Genomic DNA, 12,217 nt, shown 5'->3' with positions numbered 1-12,217 from the left:
GGACTGATGCAACAGTGGGTGGGGCTGCTCTTACTCACCTGTAGGATCTCTTGATATCCTCAGGTGTAGCCACCTTCTCGACACCAAGCACTTGGTAGAGTGTCTCTCCCGACGTGGAGAGGGAGCGCTGTCTCTGCTGTTCAGCCATGGCGACACGTCCTCAAAAACCTGAGGGCACACAGTGATGACATCACAACCACACGTCATCAACAACCTGAGGACACACAGTGATGACATCACAACCACACGTCCTCAACAACCTGAGGACACACAGTGATGACATCACAACCACACGTCCTCAACAACCTGAGGACGCACAGTGATGACATCACAACCACACGTCATCAACAACCTGAGAACACAGTGATGACATCACAACCGCGTCCTCAACAACCTGAGAACACACAGTGATGACATCACAGCCACACGTCCTCAACAACCTGAGGACGCACAGTGATGACATCACAACCACACGTCCTCAACAACCTGAGGACACACAGTGATGACATCACAAACAGCACGTCCAACCGGCTGAGAGAGAGAGAGGAAAGGCCTATAGTTCTCCAAACAAACGACAGAACTGAATTGGATATAAACACTAATCATAGCCTGTATTATAGCGGCAGCCACCCCCACCCCAGCCCCCTGAGGAGTGCGAGCAGGAGCTGCTGCTGCAGTTCATTAGCGGATTAGCACCGTGCTGCACACTGCGGAGTGAGTGATGACCGAGCCGGCTATTCGTGTTCCACCGCTGCCGGAATGCCCCGGGAGCGCAGAGACTACGGGGACTGGACCCTGCGGTCTGCCACGTGCGCTACCTCACAGAACCCCCACAGAACCCCCACAGAACCCCCACAGACACCAGAGCATCACGCAAGACGGAGATCATCTGTAATCTGCTCTATCCTGAGCATTCTGTCTTGCAGTGAAAAACAGAAGCAGAGGGGCAGTTAGGTAGCACAAAGGGTAAAACCTGGGGCCCATACCAAAGATGACCCTTTATTAACCAATCAAATCTAACTCCTCCTGCACCCTTTACTAACCAATCAAATACAACTCTTCCTGCCCCTTTTACTAACCAATCAAATTTTACATTAATGTCATTTTGCACACGCTCTTATCCAGAGCGACGTACAACAAAGTGCATACCCATAACCAGGGATAAGTGCGCTGAAAGACCCTAGAGGGAAGTACAATTTCAACTGCTACCTGCACAACAAAGATAAGGACCAGGGCCTATTTGATCTTTTTTTATTTATTTATGTATTTATTTATTCATTTTTAACCGCAACACACAAATGTATGAACAAACCCCTTAACTGCTTACCCAGCCAAACTAAAACATCCTGATACACCAGTAAATCACAGAAAGACAACAATTAAGGTTTACAGGGAGGTCGGGAGGGACAAGGAGAGGCGCTGCTTGAAGAGGTAACTCAACTCCTCCGGCACCCTTTACTAACCAATCAAATACAACTCCACCTACTCCCTTTACTAACCAATCAAATCTAAGTCCTCCTGCACTCTTCACTAACCAATCAAATCTAACTGCACCTGCACCAGAATGGCTCGGGCACTAGACCGCAGCACGGAGTAAGTGTTTATCTGACAGCCACTGCGGCTGCATACATATGCGTAGGATATTCCTGACGTGATGCTTGCCTGCAAATTAAATTATCAGGTTGTCTCACTGAGCCAACTGGAGCTGGCAGGAGCGTGGTGTGTGCCAGCCTCCAGACTGACTCAAACCCCAACACCGATACTCCACAACGCACGTCTCACGGTCTCCACACGCCACACGCCATCTCTAAAGCATCTGGAAAGGGAAGCAAGCAGGAGACGGTATTATGTTACCGGCCAATGGATGACTTGGAGTGAATCACCGTCTGCAATGGGACGCAAGATCATGAGTTGTCTGAAGTAACTAACTTAGAGTGGTTTATTTGGCAAGGCAAAGCATCCGCAGATCTCTCAATGCCAACCTGGTTGATGGTACTGAACGGTCATAAGCAATCTGGTCACGCTCATAGTACTGAACGGTCTTAAGCAATCTGGTCACGCTCATAGTACTGAACGGTTATATGAGGTTACATAAGCAAACTGGCGCAGTTTGTAGTACCAAAATTACTGTTATTAGCCTGGCAAGTAAGATCATGCTTCTGACCAACACTGACAATATTTGAATGACGACAGTCAGTGCCCTCCTTTAACCTACGATGGACAAAGGCGCCCTATAGAAAACCCATAGAAAGGCCGAGGAATGGACACAATGTTTTTCAGCGGTCACGTATTTTGAAAAACGGTCGTATGATCAAATACAGCGCTGGCGTCGCATCCATCTGTGACGGGAGATGTAATGCACAGGTCGCATCTGTCTGCAGCGTAGTGGTTAGGGTAAATGACTGGGACCCGTAAGGTCGGTGGTCCGATCCCCGGTTTTGCCTCAATAATATCCGCACAGCCGTTGGGCCCTTGAGCAAGGCCCTTGAGCAAGGCCCTTAACCCTGCATTGGGGAGGACGGTCTCCTGCTTAGTCTAATCAACTGCACGTCGCTCTGGATAAGAGCGTCTGCCGAATGCCATTAATGTAACGTAACGTACTGGGACGCGCAGGTCGCATCCGCCCATTAGGGGTTGATTAACAGAAGGAAGGTTCTGGAGTCACGCCGTGTCGACCGTACTGTGAGCCTAACCTTCACAGGACCACATGAGGTTACCCCCTGCCTTCACACTGTAACACACAAACAGAGCAGCACGACTCTGGGGGAATAATGAGAGACAGCAGGCCGGCCTATATTCAGCTTGTCAGGCGTTGGCATGACGAACAGGCTACGGGCTGCGCGCGTCTCCATCAGCCGCGACAGGCGCAGACTCCAGCCCGCTGCAGTGCGTGACGCTGCGCTGTGGCTACGGCCGTCGAAAGCTGGAGGCTGAGAGGACGAGCATTGCCTCACGGAAGGTTGAAGAAATATGCGCAGAGCAAATTAAGCGATGGCCAGTAGATTAGTTTGGGTCCAGTGCTGTATTTACACTGGTAATGACTGGGTCTCCCTGATAATGTCCGAGGGTAATCACTTGCCAAGGGCAACGCGAATCCTGGAGTGAGGAGAGGATTCAGGATTCAGCCACTGCAGAGCGTGTGTGCGTGCCTGTGTGCCTGTGTGTGTGTGTGTGTGTGTGTGTGTGTGTGTAAGTCTGGAATAAGACCTCTGAACCCGGTGCAGATCGTCAGTGAGGGCGGAGCAGGCCTCCAACACTGGCAAAAAACAACACTGTCGCTTAACACTGCCACCTCCAACACTACTTTATAGGGAGGCAAAGTGGAAATCCTGCTGAATGGCATTTCCGGTATACTGCTAATTGCTATGCTAGCGGATTTCATCATGGACGGCAACGACAACAATCTACAAACACAAAATTAAAAGGCTCCATCCTCCAAATTATTGCCATGCAGCTTTTTGTTGCTTTTAAAAACATTTTCGAAATGACATGCTTACGGTCAGCTTTGAAGGTTAGGATACGGGGGGGGGGGGGGGGGGTGGAAACCTGATCCCAGCATTTTTAACGTATTCAAACAACACGCAGGTGTTTCCGCACACTGCATGTTCGTTCTGTCTAGAGCCAGTCGTGCTGACAGACCCTTTCTGGCTGTATCCTTTTTTTAACCCTTCAAAAGGGGCGTACTTCGGCGTGACCAAACGAAGACTGAGCCTAGTTCTGCGTGTGCTGCAGCTAGGCTAGCACACGGCAGTCTGGGTCAGCGCACCGGCTGTGGAAACTAGCCTCAGGTGTGCCGTGGGGACCGCCAGCTGCAGTGTGTGGGTGGAAACAGCGCTCACGTGAGCATCGTTACCCAAAGTCACGCCCCGCGAATGAGCACAGATGTCCCGGGAGAAGCCAAACCCCCGGCTGCCGAAACGTACAGACCCCCTTCACTGTCCGAACCAAAGGCCAAAGGGATCCCCCTCCCCTGTCCATATGCTCCACGAGGAACAAAAAGCTAGCCGAGGGATGGAGGCGGGCCCACGCTGCTGTGCAACCCCCATTCAGGGTTCCATTCTCCTCTGTCCATCAGCATCACAATGGAGACACCAGAGCCAATCAGAGGAAGCGGAATGTGCCGTGAAGAGCCAACAGCTGCACGGTCTCCTTTGGACTAATTTCTACCTCTTTCACTACAAATCTGTGGAGCTGAGCCGCGGGTTTTGTAAGGAAAGGGTGATCGGTTCCCTGACCCCGTCTTAAATCAGAAAAACACTCTTCAATACACCAGCTTAGTGGCGAGTGTGAAACCGCTTTAGCTCTACACAGGGGTCTAACGGTGCTCCCATTTTAGGAGTATTGGCTCCTGAAAACTGAAAATAGCTACTAACTCAGATGCATTAGTGTGCTCCTAAAATTTGGGAGCGCGTGTTCCTCGGAGAAAATTGTTAGCATTACAGCCCTGTTACACCTCAACATTACCAACAGCAGGTAACACTGCAAGGGTGTCGTGTGACAGAAAATAACTCCGCACCGGGGAAGGTGACATCAGAATGGGCTCGTTCCCTATTGGCTGTTCCGTCGGCATCCTGGAGCTGAGGCACTCCACTGCGATCGGCGTCACGCACACACACAGCCTCGTGACTGAAACGCTGTCTGAGGGGACACATCTCCTCAAACAGAACTCCACTTACACCAATGAGTCTATTTCAATTCAAAAAGGTGACAACCAAAATGAAATACTTGTTTTTCCGTCACATTATTGTAATCGTGATAATGTAGGCTCATTGTTGTCAAGCTCGGCAAGCATTCTTACCGACAGTAGTTTGCATAGCTCACATTTTCACCATTTCCCTTTCACCTGAATTAGCTGAGGTAAAGCACATTAGCCAAGAGGAAAGGCACCTTTTAAAGGATCCACTAACAGAAGAATTGGTTATCCAATACTGCTGTAACAGGGGTGCACAACAAGGGCCGATCCATTTCAAGATTTTGTGCCAACTTCTGGTCTTAATTATTTACTTGACTCAATCAGATCTTATCTGACGTGTGTACGAGTACCGGCTACAGCTGCAGACTGCAAGTGTAAGCTAATGATTTTACTTCAAGTACAGGGTTGAACCAGGGTATTTTATAGAGCTGTCAGCAAATAAGAAACAAGGCAATTGGTTGGAACAAAAACCAGTACGCAGACTGACCCTCGAGGACTGGAGTTGTGCACCCCTGTGCTACATCCTCCGCATCCAGGGTCAGCGAAGCCATCTAAGGCTCCGGCTGACTCAGACTGCCGTAGAGATGCAGAGCTCTGACGGCCGGTGTGAAGCCATCAGCCAACGGGCCCGTCTCAATAGACGGCACATTCCCATAACGGCGTTATTAAATCCGCCCCGGGAGAATCCGAGCCGTTTGAGCGATCCCCTGAGAGCAGGGAGCGTACGTCGTGCTGAAACGGCGCGGCAGACCGCTCTGCGATACAGCACAGCCTCGGCGGGACACCGCGGGAAGAACACAGGGCACAGTACAGAGAGGAGAGGAGAGGAGAGAGCCAGGCTCCACGGAAACTGAAGACTGAAGCACAATAAAGGTAAAAAGCTCTCTGTGAGTGAGGCACGATGAAGACGCCGGCCTTCCTCCTCTGAGGGACAGGGTGTGCAGAACTCTCACATGACCACACTTCACACGGTCTTAAACTCTCACACACTCCCACATGACCACACTTTACACCGTCTTAACACTCACAGTCACACTGCAGGAAGCGGCTCACTTCCTGTGTGACATGCAGTAGCTACTGGTCAGCGTATGATCTCTGAAGAGGCAGGCAGGCAGCCAGGCAGGCAGATGGACACAAGCACACAGACACAGGGGAAAAGGACACCAAGGGGAGTCTCTGAGGATGGGAACACTGGACCCAGTGAGACTGATCCCGGATCAGTGGGAAGTCTCTGACGATGTGAACACCGGACCCAGTGAGACTGATCCCGGATCAGTGGGGAATCTCTGCGACAGCCCCTGAATGGAGCCCCTTTCCTTTGGCAGAGCTGAGCTCTTGACCAACGCCAGTATTCACATGGACCAGAAATACAGACCAAATAGATCAGAAATACAGACCAAATGGATCAGAAAAACAGACCAAATGGACCAGAAATACAGACCAAATGGATAAGAAATACAGACCAAATGGAACATAAACTCTCAAGACTTTCACGCAGAAGTAGGCCTATTGCCATGGAGGCATAGTTCACACAGGTCTGTAGTGCAGTGTCAGGGCATGACCTCTGACCTGAGGTCCCCCCACACTCCACATCCAGAGCCCCTCCCTGTCCCAGGCCTCAGTCACCCCGTCGGAATTTTGCAACCAAAATTCATTAGCTAACAGAGGCACCAATCAATTCTGCCTTTCCTTGGAAATACAGCATCTGCCAGCATTTAACAAAGAGGATGTGTTTTCTGCAAACTAAGATTCTGCCAGAAAACAAATGGAATATAAAAGGAATATGAGGAGGTTATCTCTTCCAGCAATAAACAAACAGCTCCTCCCTCACTCACACACACACACACACGCACGCACGCACAGGCGCACACACACAGACACACACACACACACACACACTTTCCATTTCAAAAAGTAATAGCATTTAATAGCCCTGGCAGAGCAACCTGAAACATGAGGCTCAAACTATTGCAATCTGTAACCACAGCAGACTTCTGTCCTGGTGATATTACCACAAAAGGAGAAAGAGCACCTACATCACTCACTCTCGACAGAGCAGACCAGCGGGCAGCAGAACCGACACAGAAACGAGCAGACGCAACAGACCCAGAGCTCCACCTCTCCCATTCACTCCTGTCCAATAGCACGCTCGGAATTATATTGAGGCAAAATGTACATCACTACTTTCAGCGTGCATCTCACTTAGGGTCTGACCTGCGTTTGGTGACAGCTGAGACTTGTGTGACAGTGCCCATGGTCCATGTGACCGGAAGGGATAAGCCCCTTTACCTGTGCAGTTGCAGGAGGGACACACCCCTTTACCTGTGCAATACAGGAGGGACACGCCCCTTCACCTGTGCAGGTACAGAAGGGACACGCCCTTTTACCTGTGCAGGTACAGGAGGGATACGCCCCTTTCCCAGTTACAGGAGCAGGCAGAGGTGTACAGGTGTGAGGGGGCAGGACCAGCTGTACTTCAGACAGCAGTGTCTTCCCCGATCCTCAGCGCTCAATGACCTTATTCAGAAATGCACAGATAATGCATTGCACACAGATATTCTTTCTTCCCAAAGTTAGCCAATAACACAAAATTATCAGCACTGAAGAGAAACAAATCACACTTTACAATGGAAAAAAAAACAGGAAATAGACACCTCATTCCGTAACCGTGTGTTGGGCCCGTCTAAGAATCGGCTAGTTCCCAAGGAGCAGGAACGAGGAACAGAAATCCCAGCCAGTTTCCTGTGCGCAGTGTAAACGCATTTCTCAGCACACACCCAGGTGCGCTTGTCAATTAGCGCTTCCAGAAGCAGGTGTTGAGCGGAGTTGTCAAAAGCCAGAAGCTTTGCATCTCCAGACTGCTACTCCACTACTCAACGTCCCCTCGCTAAAATTGTGTCTTTTTCGGCATGCCAGGAACCATACGAAGAGTTTGCTTTCAGTTCAGCTTGAGCTTGGTTAATCACTTTCAGTTTTTGTGTAACCGACACAGGCAGGCTACCTATTCATAACTAAGCCTAAACATGTAATTTTCTATTTAAAAAGGGTAGCTTTTTTTCTAGCAGTTGTCAGTGATAGACATAGGTCATTATTATAAGGCCTGATGCTGTATCTTTGCCTACATAGAAATAAAAGGTTCACAAAAATCCCTCTTGCAGCTCATTTGATAATAGTTATTAAAACATATGTAAGACTAGGGAAATGCAAGCCACCATTCCTATAAATGAAAATATGAAAACATATTTAGAGTTCTGAACAACATCCCTTCCCGATGGCTTTGTATCTGTACAGTTCTAATGTAGGAGGCAGTTAAAGGGTGGGTCTTCTGCAGACTCACCCACACACACAACCACAGGAAGAGAGATAATGTACAAATATGCTTGCTTTCACTGATTAAGTCAAAGTTATATCTTTTTCTATTAGATTACTGAGAAGACTAAAACTGGCATGGGTAAGCAACTTTAAGGTTGTTAGTGTTTTCTTGTTTCCATATGCTTGTCTTGAACCATCCAAATCTAGCACGAATAATCTGTGAGAGGGAACATGTCTTTTTTACCCAGTTGGAAATGGGCTCTACTACAAGAATGAAAAGATGTAATGATGAATTACATCATTACACGTCCCCTTAAAAGCCCAGAAGCCAATTTCAGTAGCTCACCGCAAAGACCATTGTAGTAACGTCACAGATTACCAAATAATAAAACACAAGCAGCCAAAATATATTTTTTAAGGGGTTTGGGCTGTTACTTTGGATAACTTTCGCCAAACAGATAGATTTTCTGTTGCTGTGCTATCATTAAAATGTGAATCATCACAGGGCATTTAAACCAGGGGTGAGCATTTCCAGACCTGGAGGGCCGCTGAGTATGCGGGTTTTTGTTTTCCCCGGCTAAATTAGCTAAATGGCTATTTACTATGGGGGCATACCGGTGCCAAAAATCGGAGAGCAGAATCCGACTTGAAGAGCAAAGTGACTTGTGCTGGGAGAGTAGTTCAAGGAACATTTCACGGGTTGGAATGTCCTTGAAGATGGCGAACCTCAATCTATTTCCAGGTCAGTCAAGGATTGAGGAGACAAGAAGGATTGTGTGTGCGCTCAAAGCCTGGATTTCTCCTCAAAGCAGACAATATCGCACTCGTGAAGGCCTTTCATCACGTGCGAGTATTGTAGTGCAAAACAACTGGCATACACTGAGTTTCAGGTTGCGTACACGGCTCCTCGATTTCCATGCACGTAGATCTTGTTTTCCTTGCGTGTTTTGGCATTGATATACCGCCATAGTATACACTAACACGGGTTTACCGGTAGATTCAGGGGACCAGATATTGATATTCCCTCAGAAGCTTGCCAACTGCAAACCAATGGTTACCAGAGGTCTTGCAGTTTATTATACCTAAAAGGCCAATTTCTCCATTGAACTCTATTCAAAACTAATGTATGGGCAGTGGCGTTTTTTGTGAGGTCGCCATTGTTTGTTATAGTTTTTTTCTCGTCAAATTCCTATTCATCTCGTCACGTCCTTTAAGTACCCAGTGCGCATGCTCTGGTGACAAAAACGCCCGAGTGCGCATGTTGTGGAACGGGAGATCCACGGATCCATTATGATCCAGTTGACAAATCTGCAGCAACTGCATCATGTCAACATGGACCAGAATCTCTAATGGATGTTTCCAGCGCCTTGCATTCTGGGAGTATGAAGAGAGGTCCTACCCAGTGCTAGAAAGGTGCAAAGTGGTGACGGAGTGCATCTCGATGTGTTTTACCACAGTAAAACGTTTCATATGGGCTGGGAAACAGTTTTAGCTGTCTTTCATGCGCTTACCAAGAAATGTAACCAAACTTGCAGATGGTTTAAACGTCATTAATTAAATTCATAAAAAGATACTGTCCTCCTTACCCACCTCTCAATTAAGCCAATGATTGTCTATTAAATGTAATTGGTTATTTGATTTATAAATGATAATCTATGTATGAATCGACAAGCTACACGTATATGTATATTGGAGGATCAGGTCCCGTATTTTAAAAATTAAACATGTATTTATTCACCAGTACTATTACTTTCGCTAGTCATCTTGGGGGGATTTCAGATGAGGAACTGCATCGTCCTAAGATCACCTGACACCGAATTGCGACATAAAGTTTTCAGTGTGAAGTTTCATATTTTGATTTGAGGTTTCTGTAAACCACGACTCTACGTTAAATCTAACGTAGGGCACGGAGGCGCGCTGCCCTTCCCCTGCCCTCCACTGTAAATGATCGACAGCGTGTTTGATACTGTCTTTTAAAATGAGCGTTAGAATAGTGGCATTTGCCACGGTCTGTCTGTCAAATGAGGCCTTCAAAGCAATGGCACATTCACGTTTCGCTGGCTCTAACCATTCCATAGTCAGAAAACTATGTTTATTGATTGATATTAAAGAAGAAGGGGATTGGAGTCCGCAACCGTTAATTAGCTACATGGTTTGGGCTTCACAGTAAATGCAGCTATTTCACGTGTTCTGATTCGACTGATTTGGCGATGTCTAGCTTGCTACGTCACTTACATGCAGCGCAAAGTCACAAGAAATAATGTTAGAATAAATCAGTAACACGTGTTAGGGGAACGTACCTGGCAAAGCTAGACGTTTGCAAGCAATCTATAACTGCCGTAATATATCATTACATAATTACACATAACGTATATATACATATATATATATATAGGTCTGAAAGTATTGTCTAAAAACGAATGGCCTAGTCGTCCCCAAAGAAACATCCAATACGAGGCTACTACTAGCTATAGAAACCTATCTAAACTAACATGTCAAGTAACCTTTTTTTGAAAGCTAACGTGAGCTAACGCTAGGGCTAAGTGCTGAACGCCCAACTCGTAGCCTAGTGTTTGCTAACCTACGGGAATGGTCAGGTAACGGTTTCACAGGGAATGTCGTACACGGACAGATATTGATCCAACCATTTTGCCATTTAACTAAATTTTGCCAGAAAGCGTTTCTCTGGTGACCGTATTTGTGAGAAATGTAACAACCAACAAAATCGAGGTTTCAACATGAGTATGTGTGTAGCTCACATTGTGCCAGCTAGCTTGTGTGGCAACTAAATATCATAATGACAGAAAATATCTGCTAGCCAGATAACCAAATGCCCCCACCCCCTAATACAACGCACCCAAGACAAGTTTCATTGAAAAATATTAAGGGATCATTAATCAAAGCAAAACTGATAAGCAATATTATAAGGGATTAGAATGCAGGATGTCGAAATTAGAGCGGACAGCAAGCTAATCTCTGTAGTCAGATATTGCACGAATCAAGGCACAGTAGCTACATTAACAGCATCCATATTGGTAAACTCGCGCTAGCTAGATAGTAGGCACGGCTAGCTCAGCTAGTCTACCAATGTTCGCTGACGTTAGTTGTAAGGTTCTAACGCAACGAAGAGTAGCCTACTTCGGGGGTTGCCTGTAGCTCGCATACATTCGTTCTTACCGTTTTGTCGGGCTTGGTGGACTGGGTCTCGATAGGTTCACAATTCGGTTTGGTCAACCGCATCAAATTATGCTTGCATCCCCAGAACCCACATACACACGTTTTCAAATGGTATTACACAGAAATCTGCAGCAAGGTTTTTCTCCGCTCCCGGTCACTGACTCGCGCATTAACAGGCGCGCACACAGAGATGGGAAATGGGAGGACCCAACACCGACGAGAACAAGCACCGGATCTGGCCAAGAACTATGTGGCAAGTTATTAGTTTAAAAATTAATATACCGCAATCTTCACTTTGTAACGCTTTTATCAGTTAAAAGGGCTATTGAGTGGATGCTCTGCATTCACTATATTGAAAGGGCTCTAGAATTGAAAAATTAATTTAAAAAAATTGCGAAAAAAGGCTGAATATAATACACAACATGAATAATGATCTATAATTTATCTTCAAACATACGAGAAAACGATAAATATTTTACATGCATTATTACATTACATATAGTATAGTCATTTAGGAGACGCTAATTTAGGAGACGCTCCGTGCGACGTACAAAGTGCAAATAAAAAGAGATAAAAACTTGAACCCTTGTAGAATAATACATTTACGCTCATGTTTCAATATTTTTTATTTACTAATATATTTTTCCAAAAACCAGAAGTGCAAAAATGATTGGCACCCCTAGCAATTATTGCAGATAAAATCAAACAAATTGAAATTGACAATATAATTCTTCTTTAATTTAGCTAATCTTAGGCTAAAGGAACTATATTGTGTCATTCCATCACTTCCTGTTTCATTGGAGTATAGAACAATTAAATAACAAGCAGCCCTTTGTCAACCATCAGCATAGGAAAAGCCAAATAACTGTCAATTCAGAAGACACAGATGGTAATTGACCATGACAAAATACATAAAATACATAAACGGTTAAACATACCACTTAGCACAGTAAGGGCAATAATAAAAATGTGTAACACATATGGAATGGTTGCAAACTTGCCAGGAAGAGGATATTACTGCATATTATCCCCACG

General features: G+C 46.3%; 1 protein-coding gene across 1 annotated transcript in view; it reads right to left on the bottom strand.

Moving 5' to 3' along the window:
• LOC133110483 (dnaJ homolog subfamily C member 5-like) overlaps window positions 1-11,360 on the bottom strand; it is an 18,346-nt gene extending 6,986 nt beyond the window's left edge. The window contains exons 1-2 of the mRNA XM_061220633.1: window positions 11,183-11,360; window positions 39-168 (exon numbers count right to left, since the gene is read on the bottom strand). Of these exons, the coding sequence (XP_061076617.1) occupies window positions 39-148 (110 nt within the window). The 5' untranslated portion in view covers window positions 149-168; window positions 11,183-11,360. The remainder of the gene's footprint in view (window positions 1-38; window positions 169-11,182) is intronic.
• Between the last annotated feature and the right edge of the window lie 857 nt (window positions 11,361-12,217).

The sequence above is a fragment of the Conger conger genome, chromosome 14, assembly GCF_963514075.1.
Source record: "Conger conger chromosome 14, fConCon1.1, whole genome shotgun sequence".
NCBI classification, from domain to species: domain Eukaryota; kingdom Metazoa; phylum Chordata; class Actinopteri; order Anguilliformes; family Congridae; genus Conger; species Conger conger.
The sequence above is the reverse complement of the archived record's forward strand: the minus strand, read 5'-3'. Positions and strand labels throughout refer to the sequence as shown.